At 43.5% G+C, this 27,411-nt stretch overlaps 1 protein-coding gene across 1 annotated transcript in view; it reads left to right on the forward strand.

The window, feature by feature from the left end:
* Positions 1-798: 798 nt before the first annotated feature.
* Positions 799-27,411, forward strand: part of LOC143766169 (uncharacterized) — a 30,648-nt gene continuing 4,035 nt past the window's right edge. The window contains exons 1-6 of the mRNA XM_077253636.1: positions 799-889; positions 13,617-13,762; positions 13,897-14,076; positions 14,159-14,282; positions 14,366-14,460; positions 14,692-14,782. Of these exons, the coding sequence (XP_077109751.1) occupies positions 13,688-13,762; positions 13,897-14,076; positions 14,159-14,282; positions 14,366-14,460; positions 14,692-14,782 (565 nt within the window). The 5' untranslated portion in view covers positions 799-889; positions 13,617-13,687. The remainder of the gene's footprint in view (positions 890-13,616; positions 13,763-13,896; positions 14,077-14,158; positions 14,283-14,365; positions 14,461-14,691; positions 14,783-27,411) is intronic.

A 27,411-nucleotide genomic window follows, 5' to 3' on the forward strand; every position in this document is an offset into this window, starting at 1 on the left:
TGATGAATGGAGGATGGTCTGGGTCACCATTTCTGTAATGGGTACACTGTCGAGGGCAGCATCTACTGGTGGGGTACATTTATCAATATCCCGTTTACCTCTAATACTACAGGTACTGAAACCTGAATCCCCACTACTGTATGATATTGTACAATTCACAATAGATATAAAACATCTAATGTAAGAAGTAAGCAAAATCTTTGTCATTGTATTATACTTATATTGCTTAACTGTGCATGATGTATTGTGGTATGTGTTAAAGGGGCCCATGAAAACCTGGAGCCGGCCCTGCTTGTGCAGACTTGCGTCACTGACCAGAACACAATGCACAGCTTTCCCCTGTACACATCACACACAGGTACAGTTCCACACGGCTTCTCCCACACACACTTGGTTCAGCCTCATACACACTGGTACCTCCCCATATGGATCGTATACACACAACCCCGCTCTGTACACCTCGTTCACACACAGTTCTGCTCCGTACACCTCGTACACACACAACCCCGCTCAATACACCTTGTACACACACGGCTCTGCTCCGTACACCTCGTTCACACACAGTTCTGCTCCGTACACCTCGTACACACACAACCCCGCTCAATACACCTTGTACACACACGGCTCTGCTCCGTACACCTCGTACACACACGGCTCTGCTCCGTACACCTCGTACACACACGGCTCTGCTACATCCACCCTGTAAACCCCTCCTGACCCCACACATAAACTTCCCCTCATCCAGCACCATGACAACCAGCACAGCAGAGTCCTGCATACACTGAGGCCCCTGATCATGTGACCCTGACTCCTCCCCTCCTGTGACCTCATCCCAGGTCCTGTGCGCACAGAACAGCCATATATGTGGTGTGCGGCTCTGCAGGTGGAGGTAGGTGCTGGAGATTCCCCATTACTGGGCGGGGGCAGGGGGCAGTAACCCCTCCATTCCCGGAGATAGTGCCCCCAGCTCTGCCATGTGTATATGTACAGTAATAGGACGCTGGCTGTGCTCATGTATACAGGGGGGGGCGCTCTGGTTTGGGGACAGATGATGGAGATTACAGGGAATGGAAATGTCGGGTTTTTCTCTCCATAGAAATCTGGAGAAATGGAGAAACTGTAATTTCCCTAATTTTGGCTGTAATAGGTTAGAATAAAGGGATTTCCCATGAAATGTCTGTGGCGTCGGTCCTGTACTGAGGACACTGATCCTGGAGGAGGAGACTGTGGGGCAGAATATGGAGGAAACATGAGCACTTTATACGTTATTAAGTCTAAGGCCTCATTCACACGTCTGTGTTTAAACAATGGAGAAATTGGTCCCGATGTCCATTTTTACCATCAGGGGACAAAGCTTCTCCTCTCCTTCGCAATGATAAAGAAGCGCTCCTCCTCCTCCCATCAAAGTTTTTATCTTCTTAATATATTGCAGTCATCGTACTATATAGCACTTTGTACTTACAATTGCTCATTTTGTCTTTTTTTGATATGTGTTTAGGATCATTATCCATTTGTAGAAGCCATCCTCTTTTCAACTAAAGCTATCGTTTTTTTTAAGAGATGGTGTTATGTTTGCATCAAAAATTTGTTGAAATTTTATTGAATCCATTCTTCTCTCTACCCATGAAATGTTCCCTGTGCCATTGGCTGCAACACAACCCCAAAGCATGACTGATCCACCACATGCTTAACCCCTTCACCCCCAAGGGTGGTTTGCACGTTAATGACCGGGCCAATTTTTACAATTCTGACCACTGTCCCTTTATGAGGTTATAACTCTGGAACGCTTCAACGGATCTTGGCGATTCTGACATTGTTTTCTCGTGACATATTGTACTTCATGATAGTGGTAAAATTTCTTCGATATAACTTGCGTTTATTTGTGAAAAAAACGAATATTTGGCGAAAATTTTGAAAATTTCGCAATTTTCCAACTTTGAATTTTTATGCCCTTAAATCACAGACATGTCACGCAAAATACTTGATAAGTAACATTTCCCACATGTCTACTTTACATCAGCACAATTTTGGAACCAAAATTTTTTTTGGTGACGGACTTATAAGGGTTAAAAGTTGACCAGCAATTTCTCATTTTTACAACACCATTTTTTTTTAGGGACCACATCTCATTTGAAGTCATTTTGAGGGGTCTATATGATAGAAAATACCCAAGTGTGACACCATTCTAAAAACTGCACCCCTCAAGGTACTCAAAACCACTTTCAAGAAGTTTATTAACCCTTCAGGTGTTTCACAGGAATTTTTGGAATGTTTAAATAAAAATAAACATTTAACTTTTTTTCACTCAAAATTTGTTTCAGCTCCAATTTGTTTTATTTTACCAAGGGTAAGAGGAGAAAATAGACCCCAAAATTTGTTGTACAATTCGTCCTGAGTACGCTGATACTCCATATGTGGGTGTAAACCATTGTTTGGGCGCAGGGCAGAGCTCGGAAGGAAAGGAGCGCCATTTGACTTTTCAATGCAAAATTGACTGGAATTGAGATGGGACGCCATGTTGCATTTGGAGAGCCCCTGATGTCCGTAAACATTGAAACCCCCCACAAGTGACACCATTTTGGAAAGTAGACCCCCTAAGGATCTTATCTAGATGTGTGTTGAGCACTTTGACCCAACAAGTGCTTCACAGAAGTTTATAATGCAGAGCCGTAAAAATAAAAATCATATTTTTTCACAAAAATGATCTTTTCGCCCCCAATTTTTTATTTTCCCAAGGGTAAGAGAAGAAATTGGACCCCAAAAATTGTTGTGCAATTTGTCCTGAGTACGCTGATACCCCATATGTGGGTGTAAACCATTGTTTGGGCGCAGGGCAGAGCTCGGAAGGGAAGGAGCACCATTTGACTTTTCAATGCAAAATTGACTGGAATTGAGATGGGACGCCATGTTGCGTTTGGAGAGCCCCTGATGTGCCTAAACATTGAAACCCCCCACAAGTGACACCATTTTGGAAAGTAGACCCCTTAAGGAACTTATCTAGATGTGTGTTGAGCACTTTGACCCAACAAGTGCTTCACAGAAGTTTATAATGCAGAGCCGTAAAAATAAAAATCATATTTTTTCACAAAAATGATCTTTTCGCCCCCATTTTTTTATTTCCCCAAGGGTAAGAGAAGAAATTAGACCACAAAAGTTGTTGTGCAATTTGTCCTGAGTACGATGATACCCCATATGTGGGGGTAAACCACTGTTTGGGCGCATAGCAGAGCTCGGAAGGGAAGGAGCGCTATTTTACTTTTCAATGCAAAATTGACTGGAATTAAGATGGGATGCCATGTTGCGTTTGGAGAGCCCCTGATGTGCCTAAACATTAAAACCCCCCACAAGTGACACCATTTTGGAAAGTAGACCCCCTAAGGAACTTATCTAGATGTGTTTTGAGAGCTTTGAACCCCCAAGTGTTTCACTACAGTTTATAACGCAGAGCCGTGAAAATAAAAATTCCTTTTTTTTTCTTCACAAAAATGATTTTTAGCCCCCAGTTTTGTATTTTCACAAGGGTATCAGGATAAATTGGACCCCAAACTTTGTTGTCCAATTTGTCCTGAGTACGCTGATACCCCATATGTGGGGGGGAACCACTGTTTGGGCGCATGACAGAGCTCGGAAGGGAAGGAGCGCCATTTGGAATGCAGACTTAAATGGATTGGTCTGCAGGCATCACGTTGCATTTGCAGAGCCCCTGATGTACCCAAACAGTACAAACCCCCCACAAGTGACCCCATATTGGAAACTAGACCCCCCAAGGAACTTATCTAGATGTGTTGTGAGAACTTTGAACCCCCAAGTGTTTCACTACAGTTTATAACGCAGAGCCGTGAAAATAAAAATTCCTTTTTTTTTCACAAAAATGATTTTTTAGCCCCCAGTTTTGTATTTTCACAAGGGTATCAGGATAAATTGGACACCAAAAGTTGTTGATCAATTTGTCCTGAGTACGCTGATACCCCATATGTGGGGGGGAACCACTGTTTGGGCGCATGACAGAGCTCGGAAGGGAAGGAGCGCCATTTGGAATGCAGACTTAAATGGATTGGTCTGCAGGCGTCACGTTGCATTTGCAGAGCCCCTGATGTACCCAAACAGTACAAACCCCCCACAAGTGATCCCATATCGGAAACTAGACCCCCCAAGGAACTTATCTAGATGTGTTGTGAGAACTTTGAACCCCCAAGTGTTTCACTACAGTTTACAACGCAGAGCCGTGAAAATAAAAAATCCTTTTTTTCCCACAAAACTTATTTTTTGGCCCCCAGTTTTGTATTTTCCCAAGGGTAGCAGGAGAAATTGGACCCCAAAAGATGATGTCCAATTTGTCCTGAGTACGCTGATACCCCATATGTTGGGGTAAACCCCTGTTTGGGCACACGGGAGAGCTCTGAAGGGAAGGAGCACTGTTTTCCTTTTTCAACGCAGAATTGGCTGGAATTCAGATCGGATGCCATGTCCCGTTTGGAGAGCCCCTGATGTGCCTAAACAGTGGAAACCCCCCAATTATAACTGAAACCCTAATCCAAACACATCCCTAACCCTAATCCCAACGGTAACCCTAACCACTCCTCTAACCCAGACACACCCAACCCTATTCCCAACCGTAAATGTAATCCAAACCCTAACCCTATCTTTAGCCCCAACCCTAACTGTAGCTCCAACCCTAGCCCCAACCCTAACCCTAGCCCTAACCCTAGCAATAACCCTAGCCCTATCACTAGCCCTAACACTAGCCGTAACACTAGCCCTAGCCCTAACCCTAGCCCTAACCCTATCCCCAACCCTAGCCCTAACCCTAGCCCCAACCCTAGCCCTAACCCTAGTCCTAACCCTTGCCCTAACCCTAACCCTAGCCCTAACTCTAGTCCTAACTCTAGCCCTAACCCTAGCCCCAACCCTAGCCCTAACCCTTGCCCTAACCCTAGCCCTAACCCTTGCCCTAACCCTAACCCTAGCCCTAACTCTAGTCCTAACTCTAGCCCTAACCCCAACCCTAACCCTAATGGGAAAATGGAAATAAATAAATTTTTTAATTTTTTTATTTTTCCCTAACTAAGGGGGTGATGAAGGGGGGTTTGATTTACTTTTATAGCGGGTTATTTAGCGGATTTTTATGATTGGCAGCTGTCACACACTGAAAGACGCTTTTCATTGCAAAAAATATTTTTTGCGTTACCACATTTTGAGAGCTGTAATTTTTCCATATTTGAGTCCACAGAGTTATGTGAGATCTTGTTTTTTGCGGGACGCGTTGACGTTTTTATTGGTAACATTTTCGGACACGTGACATTTTTTGATCGCTTTTTATTCCGATTTTTGTGAGGCAGAGTGATCAAAAACCAGCTATTTATGAATTTCTTTTGGGGGAGGCGTTTATACCGTTCCGCGTTTGGTAAAATTGATAAAGCAGTTTTATTCGTCGGGTCAGTACGATTACAGCGATATCTCATTTATATCATTTTTTTATGTTTTGGCGCTTTTATACGATAAAAACTATTTTATAAAAAAAATAATTATTTTGGTATCGCTTTATTCTCAGGACTATAACTTTTTTATTTTTTTGCTGATGATGCTGTATGGCGGCTCGTTTTTTGCGGGACAAGATGCCGTTTTCAGCGGTACCATGGATATTTATATCAGTCTTTTTGATCGCGTGTTATTCCACTTTTTGTTCGGCGGTATGGTAATAAAGCGTTGTTTTTTGCCTCGTTTTTTTTTTTTTTTTCTTACGGTGTTTACTGAAGGGGTTAACTAGTGGGGCAGTTTTATAGGTTGGGTCGTTACGGACGCGGCGATACTAAATATGTGTACTTTTATTGTTTTTTTTATTTTATTTAGCTAAAGAAATGTATTTATGGGAATAATTTTTTTATTTTTTTTCTTTATTTAGGATATTTTTTTTATATTTTTTTTTACACACATGTGGGGAATTTTTTTTAAACTTTTTTACTTTGTCCCAGGGGGGGACATCACAGATCATTGATCTGGCAGTGTGCACAGCACTCTGCCAGATCTGCGATCTGCTGTGCAGGGCTGCAGGCTTACCAAGTGTCTGCTCTGAGCAGGCACTCGGTAAGCCACCTCCCTCCCTGCAGGACCCGGATGCCGCGGCCATCTTGGATCCGGGACCTGCGGCGAGGAGGGAGGTAGGAGACCCTCAGAGCAACGCGATCACATCGCGTTGCTCCGGGGGTCTCAGGGAAGCCCGCAGGGAGCCCCCTCCCTGCGCGATGCTTCCCTATACCGCCGGTACACCGCGATCATGTTTGATCGCGGTGTGCCGGGGGTTAATGTGCCGGGGGCGGTCCGTGACCGCTCCTGGCACATAGTGCCGGATGTCAGCTGCGATATGCAGCTGACACCCGGCCGCGATCGGCCGCGCTCCCCCCGTGAGCGCGGCCGATCGGCTATGACGTACTATCCCGTCGAGGGTCAGATAGGCCCAGGTCACCTCGACGGGATAGTACGTCTAAGGTCACAGAGGAGTTAACTGTTAGCGAGATGTTCTTTTCCTAAAAATGTGTCCTTTTTCTGATGGTCTTTGACAGTCAAGCGGGGTTTCTGATTTGCCTATGTAGCAATCCTACGAGCAACTTTCACTGAAATTTTGCTTGGTCTTCCAGAACTTATCTAGACCTCTACTGTTCCTGTTAACTGCCATTTCTTAATTACATTTGGAATTGATGAAACTGCAACTTGAAAATGCTTTTCTATCTTCTTATAGCCTTCTCTTCTTTGTGGGCCTCTACCATTTTCAGAGTGATGGGCAGCTGTTTAGAATGACTCACAGCTGCTGTTTTTTTTGGCACAAGGTTAGAGGAGGCTGGGTTTATATATAAAGATGGGAAATTGGTATCACCTGGCTTTTCCTAATAATGATAGTGAACAAGCCATAGACCTAACAGGCTTTTTAACCCCTTTCTGACATATGACATACTATCCCGTCAAGGTGGGGTGGGCCCGTATGACCACCGACGGGATAGTACGTCATACGCGATCGGCCGCGCTCACGGGGGGAGCGCCGCCGATCGCGGCCGGGTGTCAGCTGCATATCGCAGCTGACATCTGGCACTATGTGCCAGGAGCGGTCACGGACCGCCCCCGGCGCACCGCGATCAAACATGATCGCGGTGTACCGGCAGTATAGAGAAGCATCGCGCAGGGAGGGGGCTCCCTGCGGGCTTCCCTGGGACCCCCGGAGCAACGCGATGTGATCGCGTTGCTCCGAGGGTCTCCTGCCTCCTTCCTCGCTGCAGGTCCTGGATACAAGATGGCCGCGACATCCGGGTCCTGCAGGGAGGGAGGTGGCTTACCGAGTGCCTGCTCAGAGCGGGCTCTGGTAAGCCTGCAGTGCTGTGAGGCAGATCGGTGATCTGACAGAGTGCTGTGCACACTGTCAGATCACCGATCTGTAATGTCCCCCCCTGGGACAAAGTAAAACAGTAAAAAAAAAATTCTCCACATGTGTGTAAAAAAAAAAAAAAAAAAGAAAATCCTAAATAAAGAAAAAAAAAATATATATGTTATTCCCATAAATACATTTCTTTAGCTAAATAAAAAGAAAAAAACAATAAAAGTACACATATTTAGTATCGCCGTGTCCGTAACGACCCAACCTATAAAACTGCCCCACTAGTTAACCCCTTCAGTAAACACTGTAAGAAAAAAAAAGAGGCAAAAAACAACGCTTTATTATCATACCGCTGAACAAAAAGTGGAATAACACGCGATCAAAAAGACAGATATAAATAACCATGGTACCGCTGAAAACGTCATCTTGTCCCGCAAAAAACAAGCTGCCATACAGCATCATCAGCAAAAAAATAAAAAAGTTATAGTCCTGAGAATAAAACAATGCCAAAATAATTATTTTTTCTATAAAATAGTTTTTATCGTATAAAAGCGCGAAAACATAAAAAAAATGATATAAATGAGATATCGCTGTAATCGTACTGACCCGATGAATAAAACTGCTTTATCAATTTTACCAAACGCGGAACGGTATAAACGCCTCCTGTTATGATCCTTAGTGGCTTAGGATCACAAATCTGACCAGCTAAGTAAGTGAACATAGGACGAGCTCTGGGGATGTGGTAACTGGACTGACCGCAAACCTGATCCTAACCGCACACACTATAGGCAGCCGTGGAACGTTCCTAAAATCCTAGACATCTCTTCACAGCCTGAGAAACTGACTACCCCTAGAGAGAAATAAAGGCCTCACTTGCCTCAGAGAAATAACCCCAAAGTATAGAACAGCCCCCCACAAATAATAACGGTGAGCAAAGGAGAAAGCACAAACGCAGTAATAAAAAACAGGTTCAGCAAAGGAGGCCCGCTAATCACTAGATACAAAGAGAACAGTAAAGAATCTATGCGGTCAGTACAAAACCCTATCCAAAAATATCCACGCAGAGGATGCAAGAACCCCCACACCAACTAACGATGTGAGGGGAGAACCTCAGCACCCCAGAGCTACCAGCAAGCGAAAAGGTCACATATGAGCACGCTGGACTGAACTCCTTATTGTTATGGTTCTCAATGGCAAGAGAACATAGCCCAGCAAACATAAGTACTAGCTCTTGGAAGGATGGAAACTAAACTGACCATGAACTAAACCTGCCGCACAACTAACAGTAGCCGGGTAGCGTTGCCTACGTTTTTTATCCCTAGACGCCCAGCGCCGGCCGGAGGACTAACTAATCCTGGCAGAGGAAAATATAGTCCTGGCTCACCTCTAGAGAAATTTCCCCGATAGGCAGACAGAGGCCCCCACATATATTGGCGGTGATTTTAGATGAAATGACAAACGTAGTATGAAAATAGGTTTAGCAAAATTGAGGTCCGCTTACTAGATAGCAGGAAGACAGAAAGGGCACTTTCATGGTCAGCTGAAAACCCTATCAAAATACCATCCTGAAATTACTTTAAGACTCTAGTATTAACTCATAACATCAGAGTGGCAATTTCAGATCACAAGAGCTTTCCAGACACAGAAACGAAACTACAGCTGTGAACTGGAACAAAATGCAAAAACAAACGAGGACTAAAGTCCAACTTAGCTGGGAGTTGTCTAGCAGCAGGAACATGCACAGAAAGGCTTCTGATTACAATGTTGACCGGCATGGAAGTGACAGAGGAGCAAGGTTAAATAGCGACTCCCACATCCTGATGGAAACAGGTGAACAGAGGGGATAATGCACACCAGTTCAATTCCACCAGTGGCCACCGGGGGAGCCCAAAATCCAATTTCACAACACCTCATATACTGAGAAAACATATTGAACAAAGATGAGCAAAAATGAACTAGCAAAAACTTAGCTTCTCTTGGAGAGCCAGATCACGAATGAAGTCAGGAGAGATCAAAACCAGCACAGAATACAACGACAGCAGGCAAAAAATGAAGGTCCAGGTGAGTTAAATAGAAAGCCTGAATAGCAGGTGACGAGGCAGCTGATCCCAGCCACAGACCCGCAGAATAACAAAAGAGCCACCAGAGGGAGCCCAAAGATAGAACTCACACAGTACCACTCACGACCACAGGAGGGAGTCCGAAAACAGAGTTCACAACAGCCTCCCCCAAAAGAAATTCATGAATAGCTGGTTTTTGATCATTCTGCCTCACAAAAATCGGAATAAAAAGCGATCAAAAAATGTCACGTGCCCAAAAATGTTACCAATAAAAACGTCAACTTGTCCCGCAAAAAACAAGATCTCACATGACTCTGTGGACTCAAATATGGAAAAATTATAGCTCTCAAAATGTGGTAATGCAAAAAATATTTTTTGCAATAAAAAGCGTCTTTCAGTGTGTGACAGCTGCCAATCATAAAAATCCGCTAAATAACCCGCTATAAAAGTAAATCAAACCCCCCTTCATCACCCCCTTAGTTAGGGAAAAATAAAAAAAATGTATTTATTTCCATTCTACCATTAGGGTTAGGGTTAGGGCTAGGGTTATTGCTAGGGCTAGGGTTGGGGCTAGGGTTAGGGCTAGGGTTAGGGTTAGGGCTAGGGTTAGGGCTAGTGTTAGGTCTAGGGTTAGGGCTAGGGTTGGGGCTAGGGTTAAGGCTACAGTTAGGGTTGGGGCTAAAGTTAGGGTTAGGGTTTGGATTACATTTACGGTTGGGAATAGGGTTGGGTGTGTCTGGGTTAGAGGTGTGGTTAGGGTTACTGTTGGGATTAGGGTAAGGGGTGTGTTTGGATTAGGGTATCAGTTATAATTGGGGGATTTCCACTGTTTAGGCACATCAGGGGCTCTCCAAACGGGACATGGCATCCGATCTCAATTCCAGCCAATTCTGCGTTGAAAAAGTAAAACATTCCTCCTTCCCTTCAGAGCTCTCCCGTGTGCCCAAACAGGGGTTTACCCCAACATATGGGGTATCGGCGTACTCAGGACAAATTGGACATCATCTTTTGGGGTCCAATTTCTCCTGCTACCCTTGGGAAAATACAAAACTGGGGGCTAAAAAATAAGTTTTGTGGGAAATTTTTTTTTTCTATTTTCACGGCTCTGCGTTGTAAACTGTAGTGAAACACTTGGGGGTTCAAAGTTCTCACAACACATCTAGATAAGTTCCTTGAGGGGTCTAGTTTCCAATATAGGGTCACTTGTGGGGGGTTTGTACTGTTTGGGTACATTAGGGGCTCTGCAAATGCAACGTGACACCTGCAGACCAATCCATTTAAGTCTGCATTCCAAATGGCGCTCCTTCCCTTCCGAGCTCTGTCATGCGCCCAAACAGTGGTTCCCCCCCACATATGGGGTATCAGCGTACTCAGGACAAATTGGACAACAACTTTTGGGGTCCAATTTATCCTGATACCCTTGTGAAAATACAAAACTGGGGGCTAAAAAATCATTTTTGTGAAAAAAAAAAAAATAATTTTTATTTTCACGGCTCTGCGTTATAAACTGTAGTGAAACACTTGGGGGTTCAAAGCTCTCAAAACACATCTAGATAAGTTCCTTAGGGGGTCTACTTTCCAAAATGGTGTCACTTGTGGGGGTTTTTAATGTTTAGGCACATCAGGGGCTCTCCAAACGTAACATGGCATCCCATCTTAATTCCAGTCAATTTTGCATTGAAAAGAAAAATAGCGCTCCTTCCCTTCCGAGCTCTGCTATGCGCCCAAACAGTGGTTCACCCCCACATATGGGGTATCGTCGTACTCAGGACAAATTGCACAACAACTTTTGTGGTCTAATTTCTTCTCTTACCCTTGGGGAAGTAAAAAAATGGGGGCTGAAATAAATTTTGTGTGAAAAAAAGTTAAATGTTCATTTTTATTTAAACATTCCAAAAATTCCTGTGAAACACCTGAAGGCTTAATAAACTTCTTGAAAGTGGTTTTGAGTACCTTGAGGGGTGCCGTTTTTAGAATGGTGTCACACTTGGGTATTTTCTATCATATAGACCCCTCAAAATGACTTCAAATGAGATGTGGTCCCTAAAAAAAAATGGTGTTGTAAAAATGAGAAATTGCTGGTCAACTTTTAACCCTTATAACTCCGTCACAAAAAAAAATTTGGTTCCAAAATTGTGCTGATGTAAAGTAGACATGTGGGAAATGTTACTTATTAAGTATTTTGCGTGACATATGTCTGTGATTTAAGAGCATAAAAATTCAAAGTTGGAAAATTGCGAAATTTTCAAAAGTTTTGCCAAATATTCGTTTTTTTCACAAATAAACGCAAGTTATATCGAAGAAATTTTACCACTATCATGAAGTACAATATGTCACGAGAAAACAATGTCAGAATCGCCAAGATCCGTTGAAGCGTTCCAGAGTTATAACCTCATAAAGGGACAGTGGTCAGAATTGTAAAAATTGGCCCGGTCATTAACGTGCAAACCACCCTTGGGGGTGAAGGGGTTAAGGTCTGAAACCTTGGTTAAAGTTATCTGAGCACACAAATCTCCAAGGGTGCCCATATTTTTGCATCAGCCCATTTTTAAAATGTAAAAAATGACTCTACTTTTTTTTTGCCTAAAAGACAAAGGAAATGTGTCATCTTTAACTTTTGGCCATTTATAGATCATTTCATCTTCATCTTGCTTAACTGTTTACAATAGCAGTGATTTTGATGAGGGGTGCCCAGGCCTTTACATGTGAATTTATCTTATACCTTTTTTTTTTTTTTTTTTATTTTCATGCGGATGGACTAGCGGTGGATTCCGCGTCCCTCACAGGCACGGCACTTATGTCCTGATATTTGAAGGCATATCCCTTCATTTGGGGCTATTGATATGGAAATATTTGGGTTGGATAAATTTATCCCTCTGTGTGTGCTGTGGCCGCTCCCAATAAGACTGAGTATTTTGAGCGCTCAAGGAATGAGACTGCACACCATGCTGTGTCAATACCATTCCATCAATACTGATACTTTATTGTACATACATAGTTTTTATGATAGCAAATAGAAAGGAGTGGCTAGGGGTGGTTAGTTAATTACCATATTGTCTAGCTCCTCTGTCATTGGTTATCTAAGCATATATGGAATATTGTGATTAATGCTCATATGACTGCTGACCAAGCAAGTAAAATGTAGCTCTCTGCATGTAGGACAGAGTTGAGACATTTGATCAGCAGTTAATACATCTGACACTATTCCGCTTTTGGGATGGAAAACCCCATACGATCTGTCTGGTTTATATTAGTTCATGTCAGCCATTTTAAACCATTGATTATAATGTATATATTGGCTGTGAGCATATGAGTGTATATGATTATAGAGGAGTATACATGCAAGTGAGATCTACATGATATATATATTTCTATCACACTATACTGCCCACATACAGGAAGAGCTCACACACAAGTGTAATCTCATTCCACAATCAGCAATTCTGTGGGTCCACTCGCTCCCTCACATTTATCAACTGTGACTGATGAAGGTCCGGATGTAGGACCGAAACGTTTCTGTTATTTTGTGGACACCATTAAATCACCTGTATTATGTTAAGTTTTGTGCCGAGTTTTTGCTATATATTACGGTATGGGAACCTACTCTGGCTCCTCTTTATGGCTGTGCACACGTCTACTTTTTCATGTGCAACATGAATGTCTGTCTGAATGAGGCCTTATTGTGGCTTTTACTCTAATACAAATATGTATGGCCAAAAGAGCTGAAATTCAAATAATGTTTTGTAAGTTTAACTGTCTTTGTTGCAGTTGGATTTTGCACTATAAACCACTTCATCATTATGACATGATTTTAGTTTTGTTGTTTAATGATGATTACTTGTATAGCTGAGCAAATCTCCTGAAATCTCGAGCTCAATTCAGCTTATTTAGACAATTTCATTATGTCTGGATAAAATCGGTCCTGAAAGAGACTGCCCAGAATGTCATGTAAAGATTTGTATTATTCTAAGCGACCTCTCCAGATCCCAAAGCTTAACAAATCAAAGAGACGGAAAGGTTCTTCTTTGTAAGTCTTCAGGTTCACCTGGTGCTGAGGCTAGAGATCAATTGTAGTCTTCTTGTGAAAGTACAACATGCATTAACTTCAGTCTTGAAGGAACAGCTGTAATAAGATTTTACACTCGTACTCCAGACCTTATGATGTCACATCGGCTCATCTTCTTCCCATTTAGGTATCTACAATATCGGATCTTCTCAGTGGAAATCTTTTACGTAAAGAATTTTTCTGATAGACCCATCAAGGATGGATAGGGGCATGAAAAAGATGGAAGAGGTATTACACTTCACCCTAGAGATCCTCTTTCGGCTAACTGGAGAGGTGAGAGATTCTGATGATGTCCCATTATCTCATTCTTATTTATGGGAATAACGGACAGAACTGAAGAGGCTAGAGGTGAGGACTTTGTGAGTATGTCTGTAGTTATATTTATTAACGTGTCTCTCCATAACCAGGATTACACAGTAGTGAAGAAGACCTCTAATGTGCCCTATCAGGCTCCTGTGTCTGAGGAATGTGGAAGACCCCTGAGCCCAATCATTCGGCCTCCATGTCCTTTTCTGATACATGAGGACATCAATGACCAGAAGATCCTAGAACTCACCTACCAGATGATTGAGCTGCTGACTGGAGAGGTAACACTGTTGGGAATGTTGGGACACAATACAGTGATGCTATGTAGGGATCGGGGGATGATGGTATCATTGTATGTGTCAGGTTCCTCTAAGACGTCAGGACGTCACCATCTATTTTTCCATGGAGGAGTGGGAGTATCTAGAAAGACACAAAGATTTGTACAAGGACGTCATGATGGAGGTTCCCCAGCCATTCACACCATCAGGTAATAGACAGTAATAAATACACACAGTCTATAATTATTTGTATACAAAAAATGAATTCAGTCCCTTTTTGTGTTACTTTTAGTTCTATCCAGTAAGAGGACACCAGAGAGATGTCCCCGTGCTTTTCTTGCACAGGATTGTAAGCGAGAAAATCCCAATGTTCCTCAGCATCATCAGGTAGATGAAGGGAAAGTGTCATGAAATCTCCCCTACGATGTGAAGGTCTAATGTTCATTCTTGTTTTATCTACCAGTATTATATATTCTCTACTTGTGCTTAATTGTGTTTTATCCACCAGTATTACATGTTTTATACTTGTTTAATGATAACTGTGTAGATGGCAGGATTAGAGCTGATCATAGATATGACTTGTCCATCTGTAATTGATTTTTACAATATTTATTTCAGGGTAAAGATCTGACCCATAATAATACTACAGAGACATATGTGAGGGGTGATGAGCAGTGTAAAGAGGAGATTCCTACATATGACTACCCAGGTGAGTAGAATCCTTTCAATTCAGACACAGATAAAAAGTTCAAGCTGTAATTCAGACCTGTGGATCCAGAGGAAGGCAGAAAACCCAAGAGAGTTGTTGAAATAAAAACAACTTTGGATATTCTCCCTTCAGTTAAATACATTAATAAGTGGCGCTGATTTAGTATCTTGATGTTTTTGTGTAGTCACAGACTCAAGACAGAGAACTGAGAAACAAGAAACAGATCACTGATCAGAACTTGATCACTTGATTTTTGGCAGTTTTTTCTTTACTACCCCCTCTGTGCCTGCATTCTCAGCCACCAAGTGCTGATCAGTATATACCACCTCTGTGCTTGCGTCCTGCAGCCACTGAGTGCTGATCAGTGATGCACATTACTGATCAACATCCAGTTGTTTTTTTTTTTTGTTTGTTTGTTTTTAAATGCAAAAAAAAAGTATCAAGTAAAAATAATTTCGATTAGTTGATGGGGCTAGATTAGGGATGGTAAGAAATATACTGTATAAGTCACATACTACAGGATGTTTTACTAAAATATACCGTATTTTTCATCGTATAAGACGACCCCCAACTTTTCCATATAAAATATAGAGTTTGGAATATACTCGCTGTATAAGACGGGGGTCATCTTATACGCCGGGTGTCGTCTTATACAGCATGTGAGGTCCGGATGGTTCCCAGGGTCTGGAGGAGAGGAGACTGTCCTTCAGGCTCTGAGATCCATATCCATGTAAAAAAAGAATAAAAATAAAAAATAGGGATATACTTACCTTCCGACCGCCCCCGGAGTTCTCTCGGCTCTCAGCGGTGCACGCGGTGGCTTCCGTTCCCATGGATGCATTGCGCGAAGGACCGGAGATGACGTCGCGGTCGCGTGATCGCGATGTCATCTCCGGTCCTTCGCGCAATGCATCCTTGGGAACGGAAGCCGCCGCGTGCACCGCTGGGGGCCGTCGGAAGGTGAGTATATCCATATTTTTATTTTTTATTTTTTTACATGAATATGGATCCCAGGGCCTGAAGGAGAGTCTCCTCTCCTCCAGACCCTGGGAACCATCCATGACAGCTCCCTGCACACGCCGTACCCGGCGTATAAGTCAACCCCCGACTGTAGTACTGTAGTAATTTGCTTCTACGTCAGTATTTTTTGCTAAAATATTATCTAAATTAGCGTCAGATAGTTGCGGGCACTCAGTAATAGTTTTTGCTGACATCTGTTTAGTAATTGTGGTATCAGAATTTTAATGGGAAATTCTTGAAGTAATTATAGTATAGTTTTTTTCTACTGCATAGAATTACGGTGGCGTAATTTAGTTGCAGGCGCTCAGTAATTGCTTTACTGTTCTACTCTTAGTACGTTTTTTTTATTTTACCAAATATTTATATTCTCCTTTTTATTTTTATTCCTAGATTATTATATTCTATTCTTTTTTTTCTCTACCCTATTTTTTTTTTTTATTCTTTCCATTTTTTTCCCTCTATAATAAATTTATTTAAAAAAAAGTTTACACCACACACACAAATATATAAAATTTGGTTATCCAATACACACATGAAAAACACAACAAACACATCACTCACGTGAAAAATAAAATGTACAGCTCTTCCCAAAGAAAGTATTCAAATGAAAAGGCATACTCCTTCCTTGCCTGTGACACTGATAGTGAGTGAGAGGATGCCACCTTCCTCTTCTTTTCCTCATCCTCTTCCTGCAGTTACGATGAATAGTGATGGATGAATACATTCATCGCTATTCGTTACTCGCACGAATAGTACGCTATTCGTTACTTGGCGAGTAATTAGTTATTCACCTTGGTATATTCGAGTGACCCGCCCAACATGGTTTGTGCTTTATTTGCAGCCAATTAACATGATGGGCTTGCTTGCCAATCACAGAAATGCTGTAGCCATCTTTGTTAAGGCATTACTGTGATTGGCTGGCCTTACAGCATCATAGGGGATATTTAATCTCTGCCGGCGCCATCTTGCGCACATTGCATGCGGAAACGGCGTACTGAGAGCTTAGTTTCAGCGTAAGGAGAATTAGAGCAGCATATAGGGAAAGTTTCTGAGTCCAAAACGCTATTTTAAGAGCTACTTAGAGTGAAGATTAGGTCTCTGTTAGGTTTAGATAGCGTAGGGAGAGTTTTATACCAGGGAGTGGGAAAGGCAGGCCGGGTGTTACCATTGCAAGTACATGCTGCAGATGTCTGCTAGCTGGCATTGTGTATAGTGTAGGAACAGGTTCTGGAGTAGGGAGAGAGAAGCAGGGTTTCATATCCGGTACGAGTATATACTAAAGAGCTCTATTAAGAGCTAAATAATATTTCTTGCCTATTGCTGAAATGGCGTATATTTATCTAGCAGTTGTTCGCCTGGCATAAAGACTGCTGACATATGCAAATGTGACTATTTACCAGCAATTTAGCTGTGTCTGTTTTTGGCGTGTATAATAAAGTAGATGGCTAAAAAAAATAAATTACCCACACATAGATAGATACAGGGAATTTGTACATAACACCTCTGTAAGGGTTTTTGTGACAAATTAAAGCCAGGACTTTTTTTTCTTAACGCATTCAATATGGGAAAGGGTGACGTTAAGGGATGGGGATGTAGATGTGGTGGTGCCGCCATGTGACAGATCAGAAGGTGACTTTATCTCATTCTAGCTTCCTGTTAAAATCAGGTCTGTGCGCTACACAACTGTTGAACCCTAAAAAGTGTTAGGATGTTGTGGGTTGGATGGCACACAAAGGCTCCAAGGTGTTGACAAGTAGCACCACCAAGTCTTCCACACGGTCCAGTTTCAGTAGCCAAGTGGCTGGGTCTCACAGTCCTCAAGCTCCTCCCCCCCCCCCCCCCCATCAAGAGTCTCAGGAGACATATAACCCCAAACTTGGCCACTCTGAGGAGCTGTTTACATTCCCTCCTCATTTTTCTGGCCTCTCACCGTGCACCATGAGGAGGTGGAGTACAGTGATTCACAAACATTTGAGCACCCACGGCCAAAAGAAAGCCACTTTGGGTAACGTCAATTCATGTCTGAAGAGGTGGAGGATAATGATGACCCACAGTTGCCATCAGGTCAGCTTAAAATCGCAACTCAGAAGGAGGATCAGATTGATGAATTGGAAGATGATATGGTCGATGATGAGGCCACTGATCCAACCTGGCAGGGTGGCTCGCATAGCGAGCAAAGCAGTGCTGAGAGGGATGGATCCATAGCACGAAAACAGGCAAGAAGAGGTAGTGGTTTGACCAGAGGGAGAACTCGGTCAACTGTCCAACAGAGCCCCCACTTGGTTAGATAGCAGGCCAAGGGTGTGTTGTTCCCCTTTATGGCAGTTTTTTTCTGAAAGTCTTTCAGACAAAACAACTGTTATTTGCAGCATCTGCCATACCAAGATGAGAAGAGGTAAGAACACTAGCAGCATGCAGAATCACATGGCAGGCAAGCACCCCAGTAGATGGGCGGAATGCCTGGGTACAGAATCTGTGTCTAAGGGTGAAACCACTGCCCCTTCCCCTATGTTACAGCCTTCCCAATCTGCTGTGCAGGAATCAGGTGCTGATGCCTCTTACCCACAACCTACAGTTGCACATACAGTAAGAACATTCAAAAACCACGTCCACTTTTTTTGTTGCTCAAAACCATGCAAAAGATACATTCTGCCTGGTTGGGTAGTTTCCAGAAGAAGTGCGTAGGCTTGTGCAGATTGGTCAATGGCACTCCTGGCTCTTTCCCTTGAGGAGGCTGCTTCAAAGTAACATGAGGCTTGTACATGTTCCTGACATGGGTTTCAGGCCTGACAGACTGAGCACAATACAGGCCCTCGCTTGCATACACTGTATTCCAAATTGAATTCTAATGCTTTTGGTGTCTGGTAGAATCCAATTTACTGACATTGCTCATACCGGTCCTCCAACTCCTGTATTATTTTCACCTTAGCTTCACACACTATGACAGTGGCTCCATTGGGATCTGGTGGCCAAAATGAACTGTGGAGCTCACAGAACTCAGGTTTCACAGCACCTGCTGGCCCTCTGAAAATGTGAAGCGAGGGCCGCATAATGACATGCCCGTGGACATGGTGGTGGTGGCGGGCAAAGCCCAAAATTCAAATGGTCATGTTTTAGCTGGCATTGTAAAGTGATGGGGAATATGTATTTCACTATCAAGCTAACAATTATGAATGATGGAGGGGCCTCCTAAATGTAGAAGATAAAACTGAAACCAAAAGGCTCTGTGTGAATATATCCTAAGGGGGTATAATTCTATTTTTTTCTTAATTTTTTTATTTTTTTTTTATTTTATAGTGTATACAAGTAATTATGAAGAAAAGGGTGTTTCTTAGCATTTTTCCCTGTATAAAACAATTTAGGTTTGGTTTCGTAGGTCTTCTTATATATCCGTAAAACTGGCACAATAGTCTGACTACATTATTCCCAGAAACCATAAGTGAGTTAAAAATGCATGCAGACATCTTCTCCATGCTGTTTCCATTCAGTTTTAGCACTTGACAATTAATTTCAGCTTTTTTTCTCAGGCCCCCAGACCTGTTTTTGGGTCCATTAGAAAAATATTCGGCTTTCCCATTGACTGGCATTGTATTTGCTATTCAGTACGAATACACCGATATTAGAAATTATTTGGAACGAATTTCACAAATCCGAATATTTCACTATTCGATCATCACTAATAACGAACCCCCACGCAGATACCCCAGGACAGCAAATGAGCCACAGCCCACTTATAGTGACCCCTTAACCCCTTCCCGACATGCGCCATACTAGTACTGCTCTGCGGGAAATGCGTTCCCGTAAACAGCAGTACTAGTACAACGCACCGATCGTGCGGCCTCACGTTGAGTGCCGTGGTGATCGGGTGCATTTCACCCCTCTGATGCATAGAGAAGCATCATGCAGGGATGGGGCTCCCTTCGCGCTTCCATCAGAACAATGCAATGCGATCACGTTGGCCTGATGGTCTCCATGGAGACCCCCGGCATCAAGATGTCTGCGGGGTCCTTCCGGATCCTGCAGGGAGGTGGCTTATGAGCGCCTGCTGAGAGCAGGCACTGACACGCCTCCTTCCCTGCCTGTCAGATCGCTGATCTGACACTCTGTAGTGTAGAGTGTCAGATCAGCGATCTGATATTATATAGTGATGTCCCATCCTGGGAAAATGTAAAAAAAATGATGTGTAAAAATATATTTTTTTAACCCCTTCCCGACCTTTGACGCATACGCTGCGTCATGAAAGTCTGTGCCAATCCGACCTATGACGCAGCGTATGCGTCATGGAATGATCGCGTCCCTGCAGATCGGGTGAAGGGGTTAACTCCCATTTTACCCGATCTGCAGAGACAGGGGGAGTGGTGCTTCAGCCCAGGGGGGGTGGCTTCACCCCCCCCGTGGCTACGATCGCTCTGATTGGCTGTTGAAAGTGAAACTGCCAATCAGAGCGATTTGTAATATTTCACCTAAAAAAATGGTGAAATATTACAATCCAGCCATGGCCGATGCTGCAATATCATCGGCCATGGCTGGAAATATTAAGTGACCCCCCCCCCACACCCACCGATCGCCCCCCCAGTCCTCCGTTATGGGGTCCGGTCCCCTCCGTCCGCCTGCCGGCTCCCCCGTCCTCCTGTCCGCTCCCTCCTTGTTTGAATTCACCCCCCCTGTGGTCCGATCACCCCCCCTGTGCTCCAATCCACCCCCCCCCCACCCCTTCATACTTACCGATCCTCCCGGTGTCCGTACGTCTCCTCGCTGGGCGCCGCCATCTTCCAATATGGCGGGCGCATGCTCAGTGCGCCCGCCGAATCTGCCAGCCGGCAGATTCCTTACAAGTACATTTTGATCGCTGTGGTAGGTTCTATCACAGCGATCAAAATAAAAAAAATAATAAATACCCCCTCCCCCCCTTTATCACCCCCATAGGTAGGGAGAATAATAAAATAAAGAAAATATATATATTTATTTTTTTCGTTTTCCACTAGGGTTAGGGTTAGAACTAGGGTTAGGGTTAGAACTAGGGGTAGGGTTAGGGGTAGGGTTAGGGTTACGGGTAGGGTTAGGGTTAGGGGTAGGGTTAGGGTTATGGCATGTGCGGATTTGGCTGCGGATCCGCAGCGGATTGGCCGCTGCGAATTCGTTGCAGTTTTCCATCAGGTTTACAGTACCATGTACACCTATGGAAAACCAAATCCACTGTGCCCATGGTGCGGAAAATTCCGTGCAGAAACGCTGCGTTGTATTTTCTGCAGCATGTCAATTCTTTGTGCGGATTCCGCAGCGTTTTACACCTGTTCCTCAATAGGAATCCGCAGGTGAAATCCGCACAAAAAAACACTGGAAATCTGCTGTAAATCTGCAGGTAAAACGCAGTGCCTTTTACCTGCGGATTTTTCAAAAATCGTGCAGAAAAATCTCACACGAATCCGCAACGTGGGCACATAGCCTTAGGGTTAGGGTTGGAATTAGAGTTAGGGTACCGTCTCACAGTGGCACTTTGATCGCTACGACGTTACGATCCGTGACATTCCAGCGATATCCATACGATATCGCTGTGTCTGACACGCAGCAGCGATCAGGGACCCTGCTGAGAATCGTACGTCGTAGCAGATCGTTTGGAACTTTCTTTCGTCGCTGGATCTCCCGCTGTCATCGCTGGATCGTTGTGACAGCGATCCAGCGATGCGTTCGCTTGTAACCAGGGTAAACATCGGGTTACTAAGCGCAGGGCCGCGCTTAGTAACTCGATGTTTACCGTGGTTACCAGCGTAAAAGTAAAAAAAATAAAACCGTACATACATTTCGGTGTCCTTCAGGTCCCTTGCCGTCTGCTTCCCGCTCTGACTGTCTGCCGGCCGGAAAGTAAGAGCACAGCACAGCAGTGACGTCACCGCTGCGCTCTGCTCTCACTGTACGGCGGCACTCAGTCAGAGCGGGAAGCAGACGGCAAGGGACCTGAAGGACACCGAAATGTGAGTATGTACGGTTTTTTTTTTTTACTTTTACGCTGGTAACCACGGTAAACATCGGGTTACTAAGCGCGGCCCTGCGCTTAGTAACCCGATGTTTACCCTGGTTACCCGGGACCTTGGCATCGTTGGTCGCTGGAGAGCGGTCTGTGTGACAGCTCCCCAGCGACCACACAACGACTTTCCAACAATCACGGCCAGGTCGTATCGCTGGTCGTGAACGTTGGTAAATTGTTATGTGAGACGGTACCCTTAGGGTTGGAATTAGGGCTAGGGTTGGAAATAGGGTTAAGATTAGGCTTGTGGTTAGGGTTAAGGATAGGGTTAGGGTTGTGTTGGGGTTACAGTTGTGGGTAGGGTTGGGATTAGGGTTAGGGTTGGATTTAGGGTTACGGGTGTGTTGGGGTTAGGGTTGTGGTTAGGGGTGTGTTGGGGTTAGGGTTGTGATTAGGGTTATGGCTACAGTTGGGATTAGGGTTAGGGGTGTGTTGGGGTTAGTGTTGAAGTTAGAATTGAGGGGTTTCCACTGTTTAGGCACATCAGGGGTCTCCAAACGCAACATGGCGCCACCATTGATTCCAGCCAATCTTGCGTTCAAAAAGTCAAATGGTGCGCCCTCCCTTCCAAGCCCCGACGTGCGCCCAAACAGTGGTTTACCCCCACATATGGGATACCAGCGTACTCAGGACAAACTGGGCAACAACTATTGGGGTCCAATTTCTCCTGTTACCCTTGCAAAAATAAAAAATTACTTGCTAAAACATAATTTTTGAGGAAAGAACAATTATTTTTTATTTTCATGGCTCTACGTTATAAACTTATGTGAAGCACTTGGGGGTTGAAAGTGCTCACCACACATCTAGATAAGATCCTTTTGGGGTCTAGTTTCCAAAATGGGGTCACTTGTGGGGTGTTTCTACTGTTTAGGCACATCAGGGGCTCTGCAAATGCAACGTGACGCCCGCAGACCATTCCATCAAAGTCTGCATTTCAAATGTCACTACTTCCCTGCCAAGCCCTGACGTGCGCCCAAACAGTGGTTTACCCCCACATATGGGGTACCAGCATACTCACAACAAACTGGGCAACAAATATTGGGGTCCAATTTCTCCTGCTACCCTTGTGAAAAAAAAATTGCTTGCTAAAACATCTTTTTTGAGGACAGAAAAATGATTTTTAATTTTCACGGCTCTGCGTTGTAAACTTCTGTGAAGCACTTGGGGGTTGAACGTGCTCACCACACATATAGATAAGTTCTTTGGGGGGTCTAGTTTCCAAAATGGGGTCACTTAGGGGGGGTTTCTACTGTTTAGGCACATCAGGGGCTCTGCAAATGCAACGTGACGCCCGCAGACCATTCCATCAAAGTCTGCATTTCAAATGTCACTACTTCCCTTCCGAGCCCTGACGTGCGCCCAAACAGTGGTTTACCCCCACATATGAGGTATCAGCGTACTCACAGCAAACTGGGCAACAAATATTGGGGTCCAATTTCTCCTGTTACCCTTGTGAAAATAAACAATTGCTTGCTAAAACATCTTTTTTGAGGAAAGAAAAATGATTTTTTATTTTCACGGCTCTGCGTTGTAAACTTCTGTGAAGCACTTGGGGGTTGAACGTGCTCACCACACATCTAGATAAGTTCCTTGGGGGGTCTAGTTTCCAAAATGGGGTCACTTGTGGGGGGTTTCTACTGTTTAGGCACATCAGGGGCTCTGCAAACGTAACATGATTCCCGCAGACCATTCCATCAAAGTCTGCATTCCAAATTGTCACTACTTCCCTTCCGAGCCCAAACAGTGGTTTACCCCCACATATGGGGTATCAGCGTACTCAGGAGAAACTGGACAACAACTTTTGGGGTCCAATTTCTCCTGTTCCCCTTGGGAAAATAAAAAATTGTGGGTTAAAATATCATTTTTGAGGAAAGAAAAATAATTTTTTATTTTCATGGCTCTGCGTTATAAACTTCTGTGAAGCACTTGGGGGTTCAAAGTGCTCACCACACATCTAGATTAGTTCCTTGGGAGGTCTAGTTTCCAAAATGGGGTCACTTGTGCAGGAGCTCCAATGTTTAGGCACACAGGGGCTCTCCAAACGCGACATGGTGTCCGCTAATGATTGAAGCTAATTTTCCATTCAAAAAGTCAAATGGCGCGCCTTCCCTTCCGAGCCTTGCCGTGCACCCAAACAGTGGTTTACCCCCACATATGAGGTATCGGCGTACTCAGGAGAAATTGCCCAACAAATTTTAGGATCCATTTTATCCTGTTGCCCATGTGAAAATGAAAAAATTGAGGCTAAAAGAAATTTTGTGTGAAAAAAAAGTACTTTTTCATTTTTACGGATTAAGTTGTGAAGCACCTGGGGGTTTAAAGTGCTCACTATGCTTCTAGATAAGTTCCTTGGGGGGGTCTAGTTTCCAAAATGGGGTCACTTGTGGGGGAGCTCCAATGTTTAGGCACACGGGAGCTCTCCAAACGCGACATGGTGTCCGCTAAAGATTGGAGCCAATTTTTCATTCAAAAAGTCAAATGGCGCTCCTTCCCTTCCGAGCCCTGCCGTGCGCCCAAACAGTGGTTTACCCCCACATATGAGGTATCGGCGTACTCAGGACAAATTGGACAACAACATTCGTGGTCCAGTTTCTCCTTTTACCCTTGGGAAAATAAAAAAATTGTTGCGAAAAGATCATTTTTGTGACTAAAAAGTTAAATGTTAATTTTTCCCCTCCATGTTGCTTCTGCTGCTGTGAAACACCTGAAGGGTAAATAAACTTCTTGAATGTGGTTTTGAGCACCTTGAGGGGTGCAGTTTTTAGAATGGTGTCACTTTTGGGTATTTTCAGCCATATAGAACCCTCAAACTGACTTCAAATGTGAGGTGGTCCCTAAAAAAAATGGTTTTGTAAATTTTGTTGTAAAAATGAGAAATCACTGGTCAAATTTTAACCCTTATAACTTCCTAGCAAAAAAAAAAATTCTTTCCAAAATTGTGCTGATGTAAAGTAGACATGTGGGAAATGTTATTTATTAACTATTTTGTGTCACATAACTCTCTGGTTTAACAGAATAAAAATTCAAAATGTGAAAATTGCAAAATTTTCAAAATTTTCGCCAAATTTCCGTTTTTTTCACAAATAAACTCAGAAATTATCGACCTAAATTTACCACTAACATGAAGCCCAATATGTCACGAAAAAACAATCTCAGAACCGCAAGGATCCGTTGAAGCGTTCCTGAGTTATTACCTCATAAAGGGACACTGGTCAGAATTGCAAAAAATGGCAAGGTCATTAAGGCCAAAATAGGCTGGGTCATGAAGGGGTTAAGTTCCCAAATAAAAAAAAAATGATATATTTTTCCAATAAGTACATTAATTTATGTAATTAAAAAAAAACAATTAAAGTACAATCAGCCATGACAGGTTGAGTTTTTTTGTGAGTAACTGTAAGAGATGGGCGGGACGGTTACTCAACATATTTCCACTCAAGGGTGTGGTCCAACAAGTTAAATGTCCAGCCACTTAGCTGTTATGTCAGAAAGACTATGTTTATTTTGTTAAATACTGCACTTGTTTATGCCGTGTTTAAATAAACCAGCAGAAGAAACGTTCCTGTGCCAATCTACCACAGTTGATAATCTGTACACCGGCAAAGAGCTACCACTGCATGCGGTACTGTGAGTAAAGACCAGAGAGCCTCCCTAGGTCTCTAATTGGGTAGCTCCTCAGAAAGGGTGAGAGCTGAGCCCAATGTAGCAACAACATGTTGGTGATCAAGTATAAGGACAAGAGCGATAAAAACACCTATAAAAACTGGCCTGTGCATAAAATGATTTCAAAATGTGCCACTCATCCATGAATTGCTAAATGTATTTCTGATTTACTCTAATTTATTGCACAACTTCATGTACTCGACACAACTCGTATATGCCAACTTGATGTACTGTACAAAACCCACGTATGCCACCACATTATAAAATTCACGCACCAGGAAAACACTAGATCAATTCCAATATAGCATCACTTTGTGGAGCAGGGGAGGTTCTAGCACCATCAAAGTCTGCTCTCCAAAATGTCACTTTTTACATTTGGTGCTACAGTGTGCCCAGACAGTAGTTTTCCACTACATATGGGGTATCGGCGCACTCAGGAGAAATTGCTCAACAAAGTTTGGGGTCCATATTCTCCTGTTACTCTTGTAAAAATTAAAAAAATGGGGCTAAAATAAAATTTTTTGTGAGACTGCTATTTTTTATTTTCATGTCTCAATGTCTTAAAATTCTTTGAAGCATCTTGGGGGCTCAAGGTGCTCACCACACATCTAGTTTCCAAAATGGGGTCACTTGTTGGGGGTTTCCACTGTTTGGGCGCATCAGGGGCTCTGCAAACGCGACATGATATCTGCTATTTATTCCAACCAATTTTGCATTTCAAAAGTCAAATGGTGCTCCTTCCCTTCCGAGCCCTGCCGTTTGCCCAAACAGTAGCTTTGCCATACATATGGGGTGTCTTCGTGCTCAGGAGAAACTGCACAACAAATTGTATGGTCCATTTTCTCCTGTTACCCTTGTGAAAATGCAAAATTTGAGGCTAAAGCATCATTTTTGTGGAAGAAAGTAAATTGTTTATTTTTTTCCTTCCACATTACTTTAATTCCAATGAAGTACCTAAAGGGTTAATAAACTTATTGAATGTGGTTTTGAGCACTTTGAGGGGTGCAATTTTTAAAATGGTGTCACTTCTAGGTATTTCTGCAATATAGGCCCCTTAACCCCTTCACGATATGCCCCGTACTAGTATGGCGCATGTCGCGTCTCCTCCTTTGATGTGGGCTCTGGCGTTGAGCTCACATCAAAGTCGCGACATGATAGCTGTTTTGTACAGCTGACATGAGCGCGCAATGGCGGCAGGTAGAATCCCGATCCACCTGCCGCTATTAAAGAGTTAAATGCCGCTGTGAAACGCTGACAGCGGCATTTAACTAGCGCTTCCAGCCGCGCGGCTGGAAATGAGCGCATCGCTGATCCCTGTCACATGATCAGGGTCAGCGATGCGTCGGCATAGTAACCAGAGGTCTCCTTGAGACCTCTTTGGTTACTGATGCCGGCTTGCTGTGAGCGCCACCCTGTGGTTGGCACTCATAGCAAGCCTGCAATTCAGCTACATAGGAGCAATCTCATGATCGCTGCTATGTAGCAGAGCCGATCAGGCTATGCCAGCTTCTAGCCTCCCATGGAACGTATCTGCACAAAAGTGGTATCATTAAAAACGTCAGCTCGGCACACAAAAATTAAGCCCTCACCCAACCCGAGATCCCGAAAAATGGAGACGCTACGAGTATCGGAAATTGGCGCAGTTTTTTTTTTAGCAAAGATTTGAATATTTTTTTCACCACTTAGATAAAAAATAACCTAGACATGTTTGGTGTCTATGAACTCGAAATGACCTGGAGAATCGTAATATCAGTTTTAGGATTTAGTGAACCTAGCAAAAAAGCCAAACAAAAAACAAGTGTGAGATTGCACTTTTTTTTGCAATTTCACCACACTTGGAATTTTTTCCCCGTTTTCTAGTACAAGACATGGTAAAACCAATGGTGTTGTTCAAAGGTACAACTCGGCCCACAAAAAATAATCC

The sequence above is a fragment of the Ranitomeya variabilis genome, chromosome 4, assembly GCF_051348905.1.
Source record: "Ranitomeya variabilis isolate aRanVar5 chromosome 4, aRanVar5.hap1, whole genome shotgun sequence".
Taxonomy (NCBI): domain Eukaryota; kingdom Metazoa; phylum Chordata; class Amphibia; order Anura; family Dendrobatidae; genus Ranitomeya; species Ranitomeya variabilis.